The sequence below is a fragment of the Papio anubis genome, chromosome 17 (genome assembly GCF_008728515.1).
Source record: "Papio anubis isolate 15944 chromosome 17, Panubis1.0, whole genome shotgun sequence".
NCBI classification, from domain to species: Eukaryota; Metazoa; Chordata; class Mammalia; order Primates; family Cercopithecidae; genus Papio; species Papio anubis.
The window spans coordinates 36,189,881-36,213,813 of NC_044992.1; the positions used below are offsets into that span (position 1 = coordinate 36,189,881).

At 40.6% G+C, this 23,933-nt stretch overlaps 1 protein-coding gene across 1 annotated transcript in view; it reads right to left on the reverse strand.

Annotated features, from left to right (window-relative positions):
• ANKFN1 (ankyrin repeat and fibronectin type III domain containing 1) overlaps positions 1-23,933 on the reverse strand; it is a 196,436-nt gene that overhangs the window by 39,519 nt on the left and 132,984 nt on the right. The window contains exons 13-14 of the mRNA XM_017950614.3: positions 17,885-18,100; positions 247-413 (exon numbers count right to left, since the gene is read on the reverse strand). Of these exons, the coding sequence (XP_017806103.2) occupies positions 247-413; positions 17,885-18,100 (383 nt within the window). The remainder of the gene's footprint in view (positions 1-246; positions 414-17,884; positions 18,101-23,933) is intronic.

Genomic DNA, 23,933 nt, shown 5'->3' on the forward strand with positions numbered 1-23,933 from the left:
CTATAGCCTGGGTAAAAAGAGTGAAATTCCATCTCAAAAAACAAGAACAACAAAACAAAACACAACAAAACAAACAAACAAAAAACCCCAAAACTAAGCTCTGCCCTGCTCCAGTGTGGCACCTGAGGACATCTCACCGTAAAAACTGCACTGGGAAGTAACACTTCAGTTTCCTTCTGGAACATCAAGTTGGTCATTTGAGCTACTGTTTCATCACAAGGAAAATCTTAACTTCTGATCACTTACCTAGAAATGTTATTGTTTTCACGGATCTTTATGTGGCAGAGAATGTTGGGCAACTTTTGGGTAACGAGAACTTTGATTTGATCCACAGAGCTACAGAGCTTTAGGTAACCCAGATATAATCCAGGAGAGAGACGCTGATGACTCCTTTTGTGATAGGAGAGAATATCCTGTAGAGTAAAAAAAAAAAAAAAAAAGAAAACAAGAAAACACCTTGAAGGGCAATCTCAAAACCTCTTCCTTTCTAAGGCAGGCTAGTCATGGATGAAAGGAGCTGTCACTAAGTAATTAGGTGAGAAACCTCAGGTATACCATGAATGCTGGGGAAGTGGTGGCACAGCTACTGTTACCTTCAGGGGAATTCTCCTCTTGGCCAGTAATCAGTTTTTAATATATTCTATATGCTTATTTGCCTAAGATTTCTGTGCCAGCGTAGATGTGTGAGTTGTGTTTGGGAATAGGTGGTGGTGGAGGCAGCTAATACAGAAAAATAGAGTTGATAATTTCTGTCCTTGAAGATTTTAATGTTTAGCTGTGAGAAACAGATATTTGCAAGTGTAAAAGCTGACAGAACAGTTACGGAAGCTTTGTAATTTCTGGATTGTTAAAATGGAAAAGTCGTTTAAGTAAAACGATTTAAAACAGAATCCAAATTTTACAGTAAGTAGGCTCCTTATCTTGAAAATTAAAAAGGTACTGCCAAGAGGTTTATTGAATTTTATGTTAACATTTAAGTTGTAGCTATAATTATGCACTAATTCTGAGAATGAAGAAAGAGTGAATCAAGCACTGGTTCTTTTTTGGCTTAATTTTTAAAACTAAATTGTATGATAGCTAAAATGCTACTACTTATATTTGACTTTTAAAATGTAATGATGAAGAAGATAATGTTTATAAAAGTATTTGAAGTCTTCACATTTTTTTTCCTGGCATCTTTTACAAAATGTTGATATTCAAGTCACACTCTTATGAAATCCTTGTTCGTGTTATGTTTTGCAATCCTTAACTGGTCTACCACTTCTAGATTCTCAGTTGTCAGTGACTTTGCATGTTATTTGATTAGGTCTCTACATCATCAGCTTCACTGAATTATGTATCTTTTACAAGATTTTAAATTTTTCCCTGTAATGGATTTTCATTGAATTTGCATTCTATTGTCACATCATAATATTCCAAAAGCAGCAGAGACTGAACAAAGCTGTTGATTCAATAGTAAGTGTCAACCAAGTTAAGTACAGGGATGTTTAAATGGAATCTTATTTTTTATGTGGTCAGTTCTCCAGTGAACTATTTGGGTTGTGACTTTTGATTCTCTCTACAACTGCAGGGACTCAGATAATGAATAATTACAAGATTCAGATACCATCCCCCCATATCAGTAGGTACAACTTTTTACATTTAGGCAGTGGGGGTTGTGACACAAAGTTAGGAGTGGTGAATCAGGTAACTTAATATGGTTTGGATTTGTGTCCCCACCCAAATCTCATGTTGAATTGGAGGAGAGGCCTGGTGGGAGGTAATCGGATCATGGGGGTGGGTTTCTCTCTTGCTGTTCTCATGATAGTGAGTTCTCACAAGATCTGATGATTTAAAAGTGTGTGGCACTTCCTGCCTCACTCTCTTTCTCCTACTCTGCCATGGTAAGACGTGCTTGCTTCCCCTTCACCTTCTGCCATGATTGTAAGTTTCCTGAAGCCTCTCAGGCATGCTTCCTGTTAAGCCTGCAGAGCTGTGATTCAATGAAACCTCTTCATAAATTATCCAGTCTCAAGTAGTTCTTTATAGCAATGTGAAAATGGACTAATACACTTATTATAGGAGAAAGTTTCCTGTAGGTTAGAGCATATCCTGGTTTTCAAAAAAACAAGGGTTAAATAACTAAGAGAGTAAAGTTCAAGTGCCTTACCACAAAAAAAAAGATAAGTAAGTGAGGTGATGGATATGTTAATTAGCTTGCTTCAGTCATTCTACATTGTATACATATATCAAAACATCAGTTTGTACCCCACAAATATATTAAAATATAATTCATCAATTAAAAATAATACCAATGAAAATAAATATTTTTTTGAAAGGGTAAGGTAAAGGGAATCAACTCTACCGTTAAATTCAGGGAAGGTGAGAAAACAAACATTGAAATGTCTATAGAATTCTATATGGAATGGAAAAGTATGGGATCTTCCTTGACCATCATACTCTGAAGGAGTGATCTTTCCTCTGTTGAATTAGCCATCTGCAACATCTAACAGATGTTATTATGTATTGTTTCCTCTGTCTCATCCTTTATCAAACACATATTGAGTCCCTATAATGTGTCAGGCACCATGTGAGACATTGGGGTTTCAGGTGAATATGATGTCATCCCTACTTTTGAGGAGGTCAAAAAGGACAAGTTAACAGATGATCACAATATATTGAAATCAGTGTTATAATAGAGGCAATGTTGGCATACAGCAGAAGGAGTACTTATATTTTTCTTCTTTTGTGTTATTTTCTTGAACTGGACTGTGAAATTAATGGTAAGGCTATGTTTTTCGTTGCTTTCTGTCCTTAGTACCCAGTACTTTTCTGTACTATGAAATTATGGTAAGGCTATGTTTCTCATTGCTTTGTGTCCTCAGTATACAGTGCTTTTCTGTATAAAATAGGTATACAACATGTGGAAAATTAGGCCAGATACCTTAAACAGACCATAAGGGAATAGTAGAAGAGGGATAGAATAAGAATGGTCACAACTGGGAGAAACATCTAATGAGCATGCACAGAAAAGCAAAATCTAAACAATTTTTTAAAAGATCACTTGGCCAAAAAAAAAAAAAAAAAAAAAAAACCAAAACAGGCTAGAAAAAAATTTGATCTCATGATCAAGAAGGAATTCTTATTAGTACCAGGATGGATAAGGCTGAACTTTTTAATGTCTTCTATCCTGTCTCTTCAGCCTAGATCACAAGTAAGTAGTTGACTACAATAAATTCAGTCAAGGTGGAATTTGGGAAATGAACACTAATCAAAGGGAGAGAAATGGTTAATGAGGAAAGGAAAAATGGAAGTATTCAAATCCACCGAATTTGATGATATGCACCCTAGGGATACTTGCTAAACAAGCAGATGTGGCTACAGACTCACAGGTCATTATTTTTGAGAAGTCATGGAGAACTAGAGAAGTCCCTAAAGACCAGAAAAGGACAAATATGGCTGTCTTTGAAACAGGAAGGGGAGAAACATAGAATGACCCTAGTAATTAAAGACCGCCAACTTATTGATCTTTAGGAGAAATGAGAAAGAACCATCAAACAATCAATTTGCAGTCATCCAGCAAATCTGGAGACACTAAAGAGGAGTCAGCATGGTTCTGTGAAGAGCAAACCATACAGATTACCTTAATTTATTATAGCAATAGAACAGGATTCCAAGACCAGGGAGAAGTCTCCAGTGTAATCTGTTACACTGGATAACATGGGAAAAATAGAATCTGGACCATGTTGCTTTTACCAAGCTGAATATCTGGGTGGGAGATTTGTACATAATGGAGATGGTGAATAAATAGTAGACATATTATTGAGTGATGGTCCAGTAGGGATTGGTCCTGAGGACCCATCTGTTCAGCTTATTTACTGACATTCTGGACAAAGAAATCAAGAATGTGTGCATCAAATTTGTGGGTCCCAAATTTGGTATGGTTTTGCCTTTCTGGAAAATAGTAATAAAGTTCTAAATGACCCTATGCATTGGAAAAATAAGCCTATGATAATTAGGGTTGAAACTTAATAAAATGTGCTTGTAAAGACCTACACCCAAGATTACAAATATAGGATAGGTAAGAGTATCAGAGAAAAACATGTGGAGGTCAGAACTGACCACAAATAGAATGTGAGTTAGAAGTACACTGTGGTTATATAAAAACCAACAGCATTCTGGGATAAAGTAATTCACTCTTTCATTCAATTTTTTAAAAGACTATCATTGAGCATCTACTCCGTGTTTTCTTGCCTTTATGTTGTCATTTTTCCTTCTTTAAAATGTTTTGGAGCCTGAAAAATGTGTGGGAATGGAAAGAAGCTATCTCATCCACATAATCTATGATACGTTAGAAAGGCCATCTGTTTTTTTTTTTTTGAGATGGAGTCTCACTCTGTCGCCTAGGCTGGAGTGCAGTGGCTTGATCTTCTGCCTCCTGGGTTCAAGCGATTCTCCTGCCTCAGCTTCCCAAGTAGCTGGGATTATAGGCATGCGCCACCATGCCCACCTAATTTTGGTAGTTTTGGTTTCTTTTTTTTTTTTTTTTTTTGAGACGGAGTCTCGCTCTGTCGCCCAGGCTGGAGTGCAGTGGCCGGATCTCAGCTCACTGCAAGCTCCGCCTCCCGGGTTCACGCCATTCTCCTGCCTCAGCCTCCCGAGTAGCTGGGACTACAGGCGTCCACCACCTCGCCCGGCTAGTTTTTTGTATTTTTAGTAGAGACGGGGTTTCACCGTATTAGCCAGGATGGTCTCGATCTCCTGACCTCGTGATCCGCCCGTCTCAGCCTCCCAAAGTGCTGGGATTACAGGCTTGAGCCACCGCGCCCAGCTTATTTTGGTAGTTTTGGTAAAGATGGGGTTTCACCATGTTGCCCTGGCTGGTCTTGAACTCCTGACCTCAGGTGATCTACCCGCCTCAGCCTCCCAAAATGCTGGGATTATAGGTGTGAGCCACTGCACCCAGCCTAAAAAGGCCTTCTAACACCAAATTGAATGCCTGTGGTTCTACATATTACCTGATTTGACCTCTAATCTGCTTTTATAATCTCCATTTCCACTATAGCCCTTTTGTGTTCCTTATCTCTAGTCAAAATGGATTGTTTTTTTCTTTCCCCATACATGCCCTAATCTCTCTGTTCCGATTGTTTGTTGTTTCACAGATTCACTCATTCTACCAACTTTTACTGAGCACTTACTATGTATCAGTCATTGTGGCTAGGATATTGATGATACCGAGATGAATAAAACACGATCCTTCCCTTCATGGAACTCACATTTCAGTGTGAGAGAATCATGTAAGCAAGTTTTTCTCACCCAGCATCATAGAGGCCATAAGAAGACTGTGGAAGGTCCATTGTGGGCCTAAGGGAGGGTGAAATCCACTCTTCCAGTTTCTGCCTCATTTCTTTATCGTGCTTTCAATTTAATTTAATTCTATCTATTTAATTTCTTCCTTCTTCTCTCCTTCCTTTTGTTCTTTCTCTCTCTCTCTTTTTTTTCCATCTGGTTAACTTAACTACCCTCATGGCTCAGCCAAATGCCACCTCTTCTGCAATGCCTTCCCTGATATTTTCAGGCAGAATTAATAGCTGCTTTGTCTGTGTTCCCCATAGTACGCCGTTTGTACTGCGATCAGGCTCTAGTTTAATTCTGTCTTGTATTACCTTGATTTGTTTACAAAACTGTCTGTCTTCCTTTGAGACTAGGGACCTTGACTTATTCATTTGTTTTTTTCTGTAGCACCTAGAAGAGTGCCTGGCACCTAGTTGACACTGAAAAAAATATTCATTAAATGTGAAGTGAGAAGACCAGAGGAGGTGGGGTCTGGGGCCGGTCTTTCAGGAGAAAATATGCTGTCCTTGCACAGTGACTAGGAAGGGTATATCCACCTTCTCGTCATTGATCAGAGATCCTGAGAGCTTGTTAGAGTAACAATAGGTAGTTGCTTTTTCAATAACTACAGCACTTTTATTTTGTTGGATGGAGTATGAAAGCTCAACCATCCGCGATGGTAGAGGTGACAAAATGGTGGCTAGTGGTCTTTGTAGGACCAAGATTATATGGACTGCAAATAATTTAATTTTCTGAATTATTTTCTAAATTATAAAAATAAAAAGACTTTACCAAAATTTTTGACTTTCAACTTATCTTCAAAACACTGAAAAATTTCAAGCCTGGGACCACTTTCTTCCATTGTAATTAGCTGAGGCTGAATCGGAGCTGCTCTCTTTAAAGGGGACAAGATTAATGCAGTCTTTACTTACACTTGTTTCTTTTTATGTTAATTGAGCTATAATTCATATGCCATAAAATTCACCCTGTTCAAGTGTATAATTCAGTGGTTTTAGCGTATTCACATGGTTGTGCAACTATCACCAGTGTCTAATGCCAGACCATTTTCATCACTTTAGAAAGAAACCACACATTCATTAGCTGTCATTCCCCTATCTCTCCCCCTGCTGTTCCTGAAACCACTAATCTACTTTCTGTCTGTATGGTTTTGCCTATTCTGGGCATAGCATATAAGTGGAATCATACAACATTTAGCATTTTGTGTCTGGCTTCTTTCACTCGGCATTACATTTTCAAGGTTCATCCATGTCGTAGCATGGATCATATGTTATTCATTTTAATGGCTGAATAGTATTCCATTATATGGATATACCACATTTTGTTTGCCCATTCGTCTGTTGTTTGGCCTCTAGTTTACTTCTACTGTTTGGCTATTGTGAATAATGCTTCTATGAATATTGGTGAACAAGTTTTTACATGAACCCAATTGTTTCCTAAGTCCAGCCCATTGCCTCATTTCCAGCAATCTTTCTGATTCCTGTAGTTTTTGATCCTTGTGTTTCGAGCTGCTTAGGGGTAGAAAGAGTAGGAATGTGCTGGAAAAAAAGCAGACAAAGGAAGAAGAGGTCCTGGGCACCTAGGGTGTAAGAAGAAGAGACTGAATACCTAGAGGTGACAAGGAATGTCTAAGGAGAAGAAAAGGAAAACAGGGATGAGAAGGAACAGAAGACACACTTCACCACAGCTTCCCTACAATCACAAAGGATGCAGAGAAAAGGAGGGGGAAGGGGTGTATAGCAGCATGATGGAATGGGAAGGCCATCAGTCTAGGAGTCAGAAGTTGTGGGTTTGGTCCCTCTTTTGGCTGATAGGACCTTGACAAGGTACTTCCTTGAAATTCATGGCTTCTTATGCAAACTGGACACAAAATGACTCACTCATCCTCATTGGGTTTGCAGGAGGATCAAATGATATCATAGAAGTGACAAATGTTAGAAAGCTGAATATATAGTACACATGTGAGAGATTAAGCTTCAGGAAAAAGCTTGCATGTGAGGCTTCCAAGGACTAAAGTGATCCCTGAAGAGAATGGTTGGAGAAACTTAGCATCTGAGAGGGGCCTTTCTGTTGGAAATACTCTCATTGCCGATTAGTTTGCTCATAGGGGCTCTTGTCCACAATAACTTTTTTCCTTCCCAGGCAAGGGTGAGGAGGATTTTTTTGCTCTTTCACAGATAAATGAGAGAGGCCTGTTGTGAAGGCCTAGGATTTGAGAAGATCAGGAATTTGAGGGAGTTGGACACTGGAGTTTCCCTGGGGTCCTAGGGATTCGTAGATTTTAACAAAATCTGGGCCCAGATTTTGTTAAAGCCCTTATCTGTTTTGAAAACCCCATCGTGGATCATTAGTTTTATACAGCTTTTCCTTAGTTGTGATGGAAAGGTAGAAAACGTGATAAAATGCCCGATGAGATGATTAGGCCATTACCAGAGGTCTCCGTGGACTGGGTGTGTCTTGAGGGCAGCCTAGCATTGTTTGAAATTTTCTGAGACATGAATGGTGATTATTATTTTTTATTTATTTATTTTTTTTAATTTATTTATTATTATTATACTTTAAGTTGTAGGGTACATGTGCATAACGTGCAGGTTTGTTACATATGTATACTTGTGCCATGTTGGTCTACTGCACCCATCAACTCGTCATTTACATCAGGTATAACTCCCAATGCAATCCCTCCCCCCTCCCCCCTCCCCATGATAGGCCCGGTGTGTGATGTTCCCCTTCCCGAGTCCAAGTGATCTCATTGTTCAGTTCCCACCTATGAGTGAGAACATGCGGTGTTTGGTTTTCTGTTCTTGTGATAGTTTGCTAAGAATGATGGTTTCCAGCTGCATCCATGTCCCTACAAAGGACGCAAACTCATCCTTTTTTATGGCTGCATAGTATTCCATGGTGTATATGTGCCACATTTTCTTAATCCAATCTGTCACTGATGGACATTTGGGTTGATTCCAAGTCTTTGCTATTGTGAATAGTGCTGCAATAAACATACATGTGCATGTGTCTTTATAGCAGCATAATTTATAATCCTTTGGGTATATCCCCAGTAATGGGATGGCTGGGTCATATGGTACATCTAGTTCTAGATCCTTGAGGAATCGCCATACTGTTTTCCATAATGGTTGAACTAGTTTACAATCCCACCAACAGTGTAAAAGTGTTCCTATTTCTCCACATCCTCTCCAGCACCTGTTGTTTCCTGACTTTTTAATGATCGCCATTCTAACTGGTGTGAGATGGTATCTCATTGTGGTTTTGATTTGCATTTCTCTGATGGCCAGTGATGATGAGCATTTTTTCATATGTCTGTTGGCTGTATGAATGTCTTCTTTTGAGAAATGTCTATTCATATCCTTTGCCCACTTTTTGATGGGGTTGTTTGTTTTTTTCTTGTAAATTTGTTTGAGTTCTTTGTAGGTTCTGGATATTAGCCCTTTGTCAGATGAGTAGATTGCAAAAATTTTCTCCCATTCTGTAGGTTGCCTGTTCACTCTGATGGTAGTTTCTTTTGCTGTGCAGAAGCTCTTTAGTTTAATGAGATCCCATTTGTCAATTTTGGCTTTTGCTGCCGTTGCTTTTGGTGTTTTAGACATGAAGTCTTTGCCCATGCCTATGTCCTGAATGGTACTACCTAGGTTTTCCTCTAGGATTTTTATGGTATTAGGTCTAACATTTAAGTCTCTAGTCCATCTTGAATTAATTTTCGTATAAGGAGTAAGGAAAGGATCCAGTTTCAGCTTTCTACTTATGGCTAGCCAATTTTCCCAGCACCATTTATTAAATAGGGAATCCTTTCCCCATTTCTTGTTTCTCTCAGGTTTGTCAAAGATCAGATGGCTGTAGATGTGTGGTATTATTTCTGAGGACTCTGTTCTGTTCCAGTGGTCTATATCTCTGTTTTGGTACCAGTACCATGCTGTTTTGGTTACTGTAGCCTTGTAGTATAGTTTGAAGTCAGGTAGCGTGATGCCTCCAGCTTTGTTCTTTTGACTTAGGATTGTCTTGGAGATGCGGGCTCTTTTTTGGTTCCATATGAACTTTAAAGCAGTTTTTTCCAATTCTGTGAAGAAACTCATTGGTAGCTTGATGGGGATGGCATTGAATCTATAAATTACCTTGGGCAGTATGGCCATTTTCACGATATTGATTCTTCCTATCCATGAGCATGGTATGTTCTTCCATTTGTTTGTGTCCTCTTTTATTTCACTGAGCAGTGGTTTGTAGTTCTCCTTGAAGAGGTCCTTTACATCCCTTGTCAGTTGGATTCCTAGGTATTTGATTCTCTTTGAAGCAATTGTGAATGGAAGTTCATTCATGATTTGGCTCTGTGTTTGTCTGTTATTGGTGTATAAGAATGCTTGTGATTTTTGCACATTAATTTTGTATCCTGAGACTTTGCTGAAGTTGCTTATCAGCTTAAGGAGATTTTGGGCTGAGACAATGGGGTTTTCTAAATATACAATCATGTCATCTGCAAACAGGGACAATTTGACTTCTTCTTTTCCTAACTGAATACCCCTGATTTCTTTCTCTTGCCTAATTGCCCTAGCCAGAACTTCCAACACTATGTTGAATAGGAGTGGTGAGAGAGGGCATCCCTGTCTTGTGCCAGTTTTCAAAGGGAATTTTTCCAGTTTTTGCCCATTCAGTATGATATTGGCTGTGGGTTTGTCATAAATAGCTCTTATTATTTTGAGGTACGTTCCATCAATACCGAACTTATTGAGCGTTTTTAGCATGAAGGGCTGTTGAATTTTGTCAAAAGCCTTTTCTGCATCTATTGAGATAATCATGTGGTTCTTGTCTTTGGTTCTGTTTATATGCTGGATTATGTTTATCGATTTGCGAATGTTGAACCAGCCTTGCATCCCAGGGATGAAGCCCACTTGATCATGGTGGATAAGCTTTTTGATGTGTTGTTGAATCCGGTTTGCCAGTATTTTATTGAGGATTTTTGCATCGATGTTCATCAGGGATATTGGTCTAAAATTCTCTTTTTTTGTTGTGTCTCTGCCAGGCTTTGGTATCAGGATGATGTTGGCCTCATAAAATGAGTTAGGGAGGATTCCCTCTTTTTCTATTGATTGGAATAGTTTCAGAAGGAATGGTACCAACTCCTCCTTATACCTCTGGTAGAATTCAGCTGTGAATCCATCTGGTCCTGGACTTTTTTTGGTTGGTAGGCTATTAATTATTGCCTCAATTTCAGAGCCTACTATTGGTCTATTCAGGGATTCAACTTCTTCCTGGTTTAGTCTTGGAAGAGTGTAAGTGTCCAGGAAATTATCCATTTCTTCTAGGTTTTCCAGTTTATTTGCGTAGAGGTGTTTATAGTATTCTCTGATGGTAGTTTGTATTTCTGTGGGGTCGGTGGTGATATCCCCTTTATCATTTTTAATTGCGTCGATTTGATTCTTCTCTCTTTTCTTCTTTATTAGTCTTGATAGTGGTCTGTCAATTTTGTTGATCTTTTCAAAAAACCAACTCCTGGATTCATTGATTTTTTGGAGGGTTTTTTGTGTCTCTATCTCCTTCAGTTCTGCTCTGATCTTAGTTATTTCTTGCCTTCTGCTAGCTTTCGAATGTGTTTGCTCTTGCTTCTCTAGTTCTTTTAATTGCGATGTTAGAGTGTCAATTTTAGATCTTTCCTGCTTTCTCTTGTGGGCATTTAGTGCTATAAATTTCCCTCTGCACACTGCTTTAAATGTGTCCCAGAGATTCTGGTATGTTGTATCTTTGTTCTCATTGGTTTCAAAGAACATCTTTATTTCTGCCTTCATTTCATTATGTACCCAGTAGTCATTCAGGAGCAGATTGTTCAGTTTCCATGTAGTTGAGCGGTTTTGATTGAGTTTCTTAGTCCTGAGTTCTAGTTTGATTGCACTGTGGTCTGAGAGACAGTTTGTTATAATTTCTGTTCTTGTACATTTGCTGAGGAGTGCTTTACTTCCAATTATATGGTCAATTTTGGAGTAAGTACGATGTGGTGCTGAGAAGAATGTATATTCTGTTGATTTGGGGTGGAGAGTTCTATAGATGTCTATTAGGTCTGCTTGCTGCAGAGATGAGTTCAATTCCTGGATATCCTTGTTAACTTTCTGTCTCGTTGATCTGTCTAATGTTGACAGTGGAGTGTTGAAGTCTCCCATTATTATTGTATGGGAGTCTAAGTCTCTTTGTAAGTCTCTAAGGACTTGCTTTATGAATCTGGGTGCTCCTGTATTGGGTGCATATATATTTAGGATAGTTAGCTCTTCCTGTTGAATTGATCCCTTTACCATTATGTAATGGCCTTCTTTGTCTCTTTTGATCTTTGATGGTTTAAAGTCTGTTTTATCAGAGACTAGGATTGCAACCCCCGCTTTTTTTTGTTCTCCATTTGCTTGGTAAATCTTCCTCCATCCCTTTATTTTGAGCCTATGTATGTCTCTGCGTGTGAGATGGGTCTCCTGAATACAGCAGACTGATGGGTCTTGACTCTTTATCCAGTTTGCCAGTCTGTGTCTTTTCATTGGAGCATTTAGTCCATTTACATTTAAGGTTAAGATTGTTATGTGTGAACTTGATCCTGCCATTATGATATTAACTGGTTATTTTGCTCGTTAGTTGATGCAGTTTCTTCCTAGCCTCGATGGTCTTTACATTTTGGCATGTTTTTGCAATGGCTGGTACCGGTTGTTCCTTTCCATGTTGAGTGCTTCCTTCAGGGTCTCTTGTAAGGCAGGCCTAGTGGTGACAAAATCTCTAAGCATTTGCTTATCTGTAAAGGATTTTATTTCTCCTTCACTTATGAAACTTAGTTTGGCTGGATATGAAATTCTGGGTTTAAAATTCTTTTCTTTAAGAATGTTGAATATTGGCCCCCACTCTCTTCTGGCTTGTAGAGTTTCTGCCGAGAGATCTGCTGTGAGTCTGATGGGCTTCCCTTTGTGGGTAACCCGACCTTTCTCTCTGGCTGCCCTTAAGATTTTTTCCTTCATTTCAACTTTGGTGAATCTGGCAATTATGTGTCTTGGAGTTGCTCTTCTCGAGGAGTATCTTTGTGGCATTCTCTGTATTTCCTGGATTTGAATGTTGGCCTGCCCTACTAGGTTGGGGAAGTTCTCCTGGATGATATCCTGAAGAGTGTTTTCCAACTTGGTTCCATTTTCCCCCTCACTTTCAGGCACCCCAATCAGACGTAGATTTGGTCTTTTTACATAATCCCATACTTCTTGCAGGCTTTGTTCATTTCTTTTTCTTCTTTTTTCTTTTGGTTTCTCTTCTCACTTCATTTCATTCATTTGATCCTCAATCGCTGATACTCTTTCTTCCAGTTGATCGAGTCGGTTACTGAAGCTTGTGCATTTGTCACGTATTTCTCGTGTCATGGTTTTCATCTCTTTCATTTCGTTTATGACCTTCTCTGCATTAATTACTCTAGCCGTCAATTCTTCCACTTTTTTTTCAAGATTTTTAGTTTCTTTGCGCTGAGTACGTAATTCCTCCTTTAGCTCTGAGAAATTTGATGGACTGAAGCCTTCTTCTCTCATCTCGTCAAAGTCATTCTCCGTCCAGCTTTGATCCGTTGCTGGCGATGAGCTGCGCTCCTTTGCCGGGGGAGATGTGCTCTTATTTTTTGAATTTCCAGCTTTTCTGCCCTGCTTTTTCCCCATCTTTGTGGTTTTATCTGCCTCTGGTCTTTGATGATGGTGATGTACTGATGGGGTTTTGGTGTAGGTGTCCTTCCTGTTTGATAGTTTTCCTTCTAACAGTCAGGACCCTCAGCTGTAGGTCTGTTGGAGATTGCTTGAGGTCCACTCCAGACCCTGTTTGCCTGGGTATCAGCAGCAGAGACTGCAGAAGATAGAATATTTCTGAACAGCAAGTGTACCTGTCTGATTCTTGCTTTGGAAGCTTCCTCTCAGGGGTGTACTCCACCCTGTGAGGTGTGGGGTGTCAGACTGCCCCTAGTAGGGGATGTCTCCCAGTTAGGCTACTCAGGGGTCAGGGACCCACTTGAGCAGGCAGTCTGTCCCTTCTCAGATCTCAACCTCCGTGTTGGGAGATCCACTGCTCTCTTCAAAGCTGTCAGACAGAGTCGTTTGTGTCTGCAGAGCTTTCTGCTGCTTTTTTGTTGTTGTTGTTGTTGTTGTGTAGCTGTGCCCTGTCCCCAGAGGTGGAGTCTACAGAGACAGGCAGGTTTCCTTGAGCTGCTGTGAGCTCCACCCAGTTGGAGCTTCCCAGCAGCTTTGTTTACCTACTTAAGCCTCAGCAATGGCGGGCGCCCCTCCCCCAGCCTCGCTGCTGCCTTGCCGGTAGATCACAGACTGCTGTGCTAGCAATGAGGGAGGCTCCGTGGGCATGGGACCCTCCCGGCCAGGTGTGGGATATGATCTCCTGGTGTGCCTGTTTGCTTAAAGCGCAATATTGGGGTGGGAGTTACCCGATTTTCCAGGTGTTGTGTGTCTCAGTTCCCCTGGCTAGGAAAAGGGATTCCCTTCCCCCTTGCACTTCCCAGGTGAGGCGATGCCTCGCCCTGCTTCAGCTCTCGCTGGTCGGGCTGCAGCAGCTGACCAGCACCGATCGTCCGGCACTCCCCAGTGAGATGAACCCAGTACCTCAGTTGAAAATGCAGAAATCACCGGTCTTCTGTGTCGCTCGCGCTGGGAGTTGGAGACTGGAGCTGTTCCTATTCGGCCATCTTGCTCCGCCCCCCCATGGTGATTATTATTAATAAAAAGTCAAGAAACAACAGATGCTGGCAAGGCTGCAGGGAAATAGGAAAGCTTTTACAGTGTTGGTGGAAATGTAAATTAGTTCAATAATGTGGCAGATGGTGTGGCGATTCCTCAAAGACCTAGAATCAGAAATACTATTTGACCCAGCAATCCCATTACTGGGCATATACCCAAAAGAATATAAATCATTTTATTATAAAGACACATGCACACATATGTTCCCTGCAGCACTATTTACCATTACAAAGACATGGAATCAAGTCAAATGTCCATCAATGATAGACTGGATAAAGAAATGTGGAGCATATACACCATGGAATACTATGCAGCCATAAAAAGGAATGAGATCATGTCCTTTGCAGGGACATGGATGGAGCTGGAAGCCATTATCCTCAGCAAACTAATGCAGGAACAGAAAACCGAATACTATGTGTTTTCACTTATAAGTGGGAGCTGAACAATGAGAACACATGGGCACAGGGAGGGGAACAACCCACACTGGGGCCTGTTGGTAGGGGCAAGGAGAGGGAGAGCATCACAGCATCAGGAAAAATAGCTTATGTATGCTGGGCTTAATATCTACGTGATGGATAGGTGCAGCAGATCACCATGGCACACCTATGCAACAAACTAGCACATCCTGCACTTGTACCCGGGAACTTAAAATGAAATTAAAACAAAAATGAAAAAAAAATTTCTGAGACATAATAAAAATCACTAATATTTATTGAGCACTACTTTGTGCTACTCTTTTAATCATTTATGTACTAACTCACTTATCTTCATTAGAACCCTATGAAGTAGGTTTTTTGCAGAGGAGGAACTGTGAGGGATGAGAAGTTAAATAATGCCCTGGACACATAACCAGAAAGGGTGGAGTCGGTATCACACCCAGTCATCCTGATTTCAAAGCGGTGCACAGAATGTGATGTGATGTAGCAGAAAGAAGCCCAGGCTTCCAATGAGAAGGCCTGGTGGTCATCACTCCACTACCCTTGAGAAAAGAGAGTGGTCTGTGGCCTGTTATTGTGGGAATTGCCAGCCTGCTTTGGGTACCACCAAGACCCATCTCTCCCTTTATGTTGAATTGGTGGGGCCAACTCCTGACATAATTAAATCTTAAGTCTAGGAGGGATTGGATACCAGTCCTCTTGGTTTTATTTCCCATTTCCTCTCTAGTGTGAGACTTGTATGGGAAGGAGGGGAGAGAGAAGAAGTAGGGGGAGGAGACGGGAGAGTGGGGGTGGGTGGGAATGACATCAGGTGGGAATGTGCCAGTCAGCGGGGGTAAATTTTCCACTTGGATCTATGTGGAAACCCGATCCTGCCTCTATTTTTGGTTTCCTTCTCTAACAACCTTTCACCAGATTGGAATTTTTCTGCACCTGTAACACATTTTTAATGTAATAAGTCTAGGAGAAACCAGGTATTATATCATGCTGAGGCCTGTGCTGTGTTTCTAGGAGCAAAGGTAGCCCAGACCCTAGTTTATCCCTATAGGGGATTAGTGTATTAGTCACCCTGTAAAAGCTCAATTTATTATGATTTTTTAAATGTTTCTTTTAGCACTTGCTTATAAAAGGTGAAGAGGGGAGCCTCAAATGTGTCTGTGTTCCCTGCCCCCACCTGCTTCACACAAGCCCATACTCTCTGTCAATTCCCTATGAACCTGAATTCCACAAAATTAAATCCAGAGGTATTGGCTTTGACCAATTAGCTTACCTTTGCTTCACTGGCCTTTGTCCTGGTTTGGGCCAGTGTGAGGAATGAAAAAATGAGATTATTGTACTTGCCACCCCTTGGCGGGGAATGAAAGTAACTTAGAAACTAAGTTAGCTGTTTAGGGTGACCACAAATGGCTCCTGGGACGGAAGCTCAGATTTGGGTTGTTTCTGTGCAACTGGGTCCTTCCTTCTCCCTTACTCCAGGTTGGCTATCTGTGGATATGCCACTGCTTGTATGGGGCTCAGTGTAGATGTTTCTGCCAATTTTTCTACCTAACCGAAGTGTCCTATGCAATTCATTCCTATCACTGGGTTAAAAAAAAAAACAAAAAACAAGAAACAAAAACAAGGAAAGAAAGAAAAAAAGAAACAGTTTGAAGCCCACGTTCACAAAAGAATGTGTGAGGCCGAGAGAGCGTGCTGGACTCAGGAGCATACATGGGTTGGTGTCCCAATTCCACCATCCAGGCCAAAGGCTGCATGTAAGCTAGCTGGATTTTGAATTTTGGTGGATATTCAGTATTCAAGTAAGTCTTTTATCCTTTATTTCATCTCCTGTCCCCCACTCACTAAAATCCTGACTTCTACCTTAGAATGTGATATAATGTAGCAGAAAGAAGCCTGCTTCCAATCCGAAGATAGGAACTGAACCCCTAGCTCTGCCATTTTCTAGCTGTGTGCCAAGGGACAAAATCAAGTTTTGTGGAGACGCAAGGGGATATAGTTTCCGTTGTCTTTTTTAAGGAAAACGACACAAAGTCATGAATGCAAAATTGCTATGGTCCCTGAGAGGACCTGGAAAGGGCTTGTACAAGTGAAGGCTGAAGGACATCAAAGCTTCATTAGCTTCACTAAATTGCCTCTGTGTGTAGCCCTATGTCATTCAACCTCTTTGAGCTCTAGTTCTTTTCTTTTCTTTTCTTTCTTTCCTTTTCTTTTTTTTCTCTCTCTCTCAACCTCCCTCCCTCCCTCTTTCTATTCTTTTTTCTTTTTTAGATGGAGTCTCACTCTGTCACCCAGGCTGGAGTGCAGTAGTGTGATCTTGGCTCACTGCAACCTCCGCCTCCCAGGTTCAAGCAATTCTGCCTCGGCCTCCTGAGTAGCTGGGATTACAGGCAGCTGCCATCGCAACTAATTACTGTATTTCTAGTAGAGATGGGGTTTCACCATGTTGGCCAGGCTAGTCTTGAACCCCTGACCTCAGGTGACCTGCCTGCCTTGGTCTCCCAAAGTGCTAGGATTATAGGTGTGAGCCACTGGGCCTGGCCTCTAGTTATTTCATTCCTAAAATGGACTTAATCATGCCTGTCTGTCCCAAGAGAGTATTGTAAGGAATATGCAGGAGTAAATATGTGTGAGGGTGTTTTTGTACATACACATGCATGTACACACACACACAAATACACATGCACACATATATATACAATTTAGAAATGTATTATTATTACAGTTCGTTCAGATATTGGTTTAATGTTTTGATTACACTATCTAGAGTTTCCCTATCCCCTACTCAATTATTTGTCTCAATGTTTCTTTACTTTTTTTCTTTTCTTTTCTTTTCTTTTTTGAGATGGAGTCTTACTCCGTTGCCCAGGCTAGAGGGCAGTGGCATGATGTTGGCTCACTGCAACCCACCCCCCAGGTTCACGTGATTCTCCTGCCTTAGCCTCCCAAGTAGCTGAGATTATAAGCATGCACCAACATACCCAGCTTTTTTTTTTTTGTATTTTTAGTAGAGATGGGGTTTCACCATGTTGGCCAGGCTGGTCTCGAACTACTGACCTCAGGTGATCCACCCACCTCGGTCCCAAAGTGTTGGGATTACAGGCATGAGCCACTGCGCCTGGCCTCAATGTTTCTTATTGGCTCATTGGCCAGGGTATGAAAATGCTTTATTGGGTGCCCACTATTTGTATTGCCGAATGAATTCCAGATCTAGAGAGTGATAAATAAAAAATAAACTGCATTTGCAACAACATGTCTCTGGATCCTCTCCACTCCATCATTGCATATGTAAATAGCTCTTGCTATATTTCACTAGACCTTCAATAATTGTGTTTGGAACCTTAAATATACCAGGGAATTAAGAAAAAAACTACGTACCTGGATGGTTATCAGTAAAATGTCTAATGCTGTTGGCTCCTCAGGTGTTGATAGAGACTTTCTCTGGCTTTGCAGCTTTGAGATCTGCATCCATTTGCCATTAAAAAATGAATAAAGCATCTCCACCTCCCTGATGGTGACTATGAGTATGTTTCCATGTCGATCTTTAATGGGTTCATAGTAAACTCTTCCCAAGTTGTGTGTCCCAAGTAAATTCTGGAAACAAATGGATTACTGGTAGCATAGAGGGTATTATGCTAATAAAGCAGCACAACAGCAACAAAAGACACTGTAAATAATTATCTGATTGCTGAGAAGCTGTTTGCTCTCTCTTTTTTTTTTTGCACTTAAACCTAGAATATATGGCATCATAGAAATGTACTTCACAGAAACTCAAAGAAAATGTCTTTACAAAGACATTGGTAAAGATTGCAGAGCCTGCAAAGATTACAGCAAGACGCACAAAAGTTACGTTTTTTTTAAAAAAAGCAAATTCAGTATCTGTAAATATTTCTTACCCACATAGATGCAACAGTACATAAACCTCAGTTACCAGCGCTTGAAGAGAATCCCAGATGTTTTAAAGAAAAATGTCTGATATTTAAAGTATGCTTCTGTGGAGTTCTCAAGAGATCTGCAGTAAGCTGGTATGAGGTGGGGTTGTTTAAAATGAAGAAGTGAATTGACAATGTAGCACATTGTACAGGTCCCCAAATGACTGCACATTCCCTTCAAGATACTTTCATTGGGAAATTGGCCTGGTTTGACTTATCTGTATTTCAGGGGCTTCTGTTTATTTAAAAACCTGTTAAAATTGCTTATAAACTGGGTCACCTGAGGCAGACAATACTTTTAGGAAGGTAGGAAGGGAAAGATGCCACACACTCAATGTGGAGGGGCTCAGGTTATTCCTAAAATAAACAGGAGTTTTACAAATATGCAGGCTTTGAAGATTTCTAACGTAGAACACTGGATGAATAGGATAAAATCCCCTCTTGCTTTAAATATCTATGATTTCTAAACATTATAAATCATCTTAGAGCTCCTAGCTGTTACTTTTGTGAGCTCACATAAGTGGTGGTGAGATGCCCTGTTATCATGAATACAGAAATAGAACTGGGATTTGTAAAACTGACGAGGACAACCTAAAAATGAATGAGCCCGGAAGTCAATATCTACATCTATGAAAGCCTCGCAATTTTCCCTCACAGGTAGGGACTTCGTCTAAAACCTTATCTTCTTCCTCACAAAGACCAGACATAGGGCAAGTAAGGAATTTCATAAGTAATTTTTGACATAAAAATTCATTTAGCAAGATGATGATTTTTTTTGCAATGGCCTAATCACTGAGTCATATTTTTTCTTTCCAACATTTGACTTCTAAATCATAGAGAAGTGGATGAGGCTTTGAGTCCAGCCCTGTGGGGTACTAATAAGTAGAGTGATGTTGGTAAACTGGCTAGCCAAAAAGGAAAAAAAGAAAGAAAAGAAAAGAAAAGAAAGGCCTGATTTGTAGCATATGCCAGTTTCAGTGGTATAAATACTCTTGCTGTAGTGGGATTTCAAACTACCCAGAGTTTGACAACACGCTTTCGAAATCCCTGAATATTTAACAGTTGGCTCTCTTGGGCCAGTACAAATTGGCTCCAGCCTACCATTGCGATTAAGCCTTTACTTATATTTGGTATTGAATTTTAGGGTTGGCTACCATTTATTAACTGTTGGACTTCCGAAAAATTATTTACCCTCTCTGGTCCTGAGTATCATTATCTAAAAGTAAGAGTCTTTACAGCTCAGACAGCTGTTATGCTAATCCTTATCTCAGTGAGTGTTTGAGGGATTAAATCAAGCAACTCATGAAAAAGTAGTTTGCAAACTCTCAAGCTTGATACAATGTAGGGTGGGGGCTTTCTTTACTGCTCTAATTGGAATCCCACCCAGGCTTACATATACTCCTTTTCAAGACCCATCCCAGATTTCAACTCCTCTGGGAAGACTTTTCCAACTCTCTAAGGTAGACTTTACCATCCCTCTTTTGTCCCTTACTGTTTCCTGTACAAAATTCCATCTTAGCATGTCTCTGGCTTTACTGCATGTATTGGCATATGAGTTCACGTTATGAATTCATAGTTGTTTCATCTCCGTGTGTCTGTGTCCCTTGCACAGTGCCTGCAACATGGAAAGAACTCAGTCACTTTTTGTTGACTTAATTGACATTTTGTATTATCATTAAGAGGCTGGAAAATGTGATTCACTTTGGACCAAAGCTGATGGGTAGACATTGATTATGGTGGTCTTTTCACTTAAATAAAGTTATTATCAGTGGTTCACTGTCAGCTGTAGATAGGTTTTCTAAGGGGTTGAATAAGAAAGCACTAGAAGTCTTCTTGAAATTTTTTATTAACATCAAATTAGGTTAGATAGCTAGCTTTGGGGAGAGCCCAATTTAAAAGTAGAATATTGGCTGCGCGCGGTGGCTCAAGCCTGTAATCCCAGCACTTTGGGAGGCCGAGACGGGCGGATCACGAGGTCAGGAGATCGAGACCATCCTGGCTAACACGGTGAAACCCCGTCTCTACTAAAAAATACAAAAAAACTAGCCAGGCGAGGTGGCGGGCGCCTGTAGTCCCAGCTACTCAGGAGGCTGAGGCAGGAGAATGGCATAAACCCAGGAGGCAGAGCTTGCAATGAGCTGAGATCCGGCCACTGCACTCCAGCCTGGGCGACAGAGCGAGACTCCATCTCAAAAAAAAAAAAAAAAAAAAAAGTAGAATATTACTGTGAAAATAAATTGCAACCATCTTCCATGAGGGAGAATTCAGGGTTCTTTAGGGCCTAGAGGAAAAATAGACCATGTTAATACAGGTCATAATCAAAGTTAGGTGATCTGGGGCTCCTGATGATCCTACAAGAGCCACCTGATGGTTAACAGGAATGCATCTAGGTTATAACCAGGACAAATCACAGGGCTGTCAATAAGCCCTAGGCAGAGGCACAATATTTAGAGGCCTTTATTCAGTTTGGGGTGGCACGGACATGGGAAGGTGAAGGAAGTCCAGAGTTGGGATAAGGAGGCCTGAAAAAGAAGAGCAAAATTTTGGGAAAATCTTTTTTCCCCCTTAACAAATGTAAAGAACACAGTATTCCTACATTGGTACTTACCTCTTACTCACTAACACTCATTTCTAAAAGCTACGGAGGAGGAAAGTTTAGCACAACCTGCAGTGTCAGAGTTTTACTGTCTTTGGGGGATAAGTAGTTTAGACACCTTTCAATACAAGAGCAATGTACACTTCTCCCTCTTGGGGCCCTGTGTCATTTTCCTAAGAGAAGGAAGAACAATGTGGGCTCTTGGTCACTTACAGGCTTTCTCATCTTAATTTTTGTTTCCCAAATGCTAAGATACTTATCTCTCCTCCTGCCTAGGTAATTTTAATTAAGAATAGACTTCTTTTTCTTTTTTACCATAATATGAGTAATTTTTTCTCTTTAAAATTTTGCAAATTACTACACAGTAAGATGACGAAGAACTGGAAAGAATGCAGGCTTTGGAGTTATATAAATCTGGATTTGAATCTAGAATCTGCTACTTCCTATCTGTGTAACCTTGGCACAAATGAGCCTTTCTAGGCCCTAGTGTTGTGATCTGTTAAAAGAATACCAATAATAGTACTTTCTCATTAGGTTGCAGTAAAGATGAAATGAGATTAAAGTTTGTAAAGCACTCAACACAGTGCCTGGCACCTAGTCTGTTAAATAAATGCAAGTGGTCACTTCATTATTATTATTTACTATTATATATTAAAGGAGCTCACTAGAGAGCAGAAACCCAGAAAACAAGGTGCAGATTGCACAGTGCTTGATATGCACTGTGATAAAGGTAGGTCTCCTGACTTGGACACAGTGACTAACCCAGTGACTATGAGTGCAGATGCCGGGGAGAAAGATCATGACTGAGGCCTTTGTGCGCTGTGATAAAATGTCTGAGCCACAACCGGAGGAGTCTAAGTCAGAGAATGCCTTGGTCAGAATCTTTTAGATTGGCTACTCTGGCCAGAGTATGGAGAGTGGATTGGAGGGTGTTAAGATTGGTAGCAGAGGGATGACTTTGGAGGCTTTTGACCTAATTGGAGTATTCAGGCAGCAGTATACAAAACTGGAAAGGAGAGGAGAGTAAAATGAGATGCCCCAGAGGAAAATCAATAGAATTTATTTTTGGTTGATGCCAATCAAACTATGTATAATGCATTTTTACTTTTCTCAGAACACTGTTATTTTATTTTATTTTATTTTATTTTATTTTATTTTATTTGTGAGACAGAGTTTCGTTCTTGTTGCCCAGGCTGGAGTGCAATGATATGATCTCAGCTCACCACAACCTCTGCCTCCCGGGTTCAAGCGATTCTCCTGCCTCAGCCTCCTGAGTAGCAGGGATTACAGGCATGCACCACCACATCCAGTTAATTTTGTATTTTTAGTAGAGATGGAGTTTCTCCGTGTTGGTCAGGCTGGTCTTGAACTCCTGACCACAGGTGATCCTCCCGCCTTGGCCTCCCAAAGTCCTGGGATTACAAGCGTGAGCCACATTGTAAAATACTTTAAATTAGTAGAGTGATCTAACTTATTAACTATGTGTCAGTCCTCAAATTTCTTTTTCTTTCCCTTCAGAAAAGTTTCTCTGTACCTTACACCTCCCTTCCACCTCTCTTACCTCCCTCCCCAACAAAAGGTGCCTTCAGTATTTCCAGACATTTTCTTTGTAGAGAATAGTAAATAGTTTGGGCAATAGGTCCCACCAAAAAAAGGTGATGAACGCAACTTTATCATTGAACTAGGCATACGGAAACTTGGAGAGAAGGGCATGCATACAGTACTCAGGCCTTGATGGGGGCACTGTGAAGGTGACCATTTATTGAAGACTATGAGGCTCTCTGGTCACAGTGCAGGACTGGAGAGCTATCCATCCAGGTGATAACTATGCTACAAAACATTTCTGTGATCCCTTTTCCCTTTGGCTAAAGTTTCCCTCAAGTGTGAGCATTGGGATACATGGGTTTGGATTGACAGATATGTTTATTTATCCAGCCTGTACTTACTGAGTGTCTACCACATGCCAGGCATTGGGGATACAGTGGTAGCCAAGACAGACACATTCGCTGAGCTGAGGAACTCACAGTCCAAGTGGGTCACTAAACAGATAATAATACAGATAATAAACTCTGGGATTCTGATCACTTTCCTGAATGACGAATATGTGGTGCTATGAGAGTGATTCACTTAATCAAGGGATCAGAGAAAGGCTCTTTAAGGAAGTATAAAAATTAAGCTGAAACCTGGAGGATATGTAGGAATCAGTAAGGCAAAATGAGGAAAGAAGGGGATTCCAAGCAAAGGAAACAGCTTGAAAACTAGCAAAGGATACTGAGAAAGACCAGCAAGTCGGAAGAAAATCAGGAGAGTGTGAAACTGTGGAAGCCAAGGGATAAGCCAGTCTACACAAGGAGTATGGAACCAAGCGTATAAAATGTTGCTTAGTGAAACTGAAGTCATTGGCAAGACTAGATCCAGGTTTTGTGGGGGCCTGAACCATACAATTTTGAGGCACTCTTTAAGACAAAGAATACAAAACTACAAAAATAAAACTAGGTATGAAAGTGACTCTTTATCTAGAATGATTAAAGAAATCTCCTCTCCAGCAAATACTAGAGTGTTTGGAATTCTGGGTCCCCTTTCCCCCTGAAATTTCTTTAGGTAGTTTGCAAGAAATGCTTCCTGACTGCAATCCAGCTTCCCTTCCGTAAAACACTGTGGGTTCCACACTCACAGGGGTCCCACGCTCATAGCTCATGCAAGTGAGGTATCCTGAAGCTCCATTTTGGCAGCATCATCTGCCTCTAATTTCTGGTGCCCTTAAAGACCAGTTTTGTATGTATCACGGTAGCTAAAGTCAGAGAGAGGGTTGAGAACCGATAGAAAATGAAGATGTCAGTGGAGAAAGAGGATGTTGGTAACTCTTCCAAGAAGTTTGGGTGTAAGGAAGATAATAGTT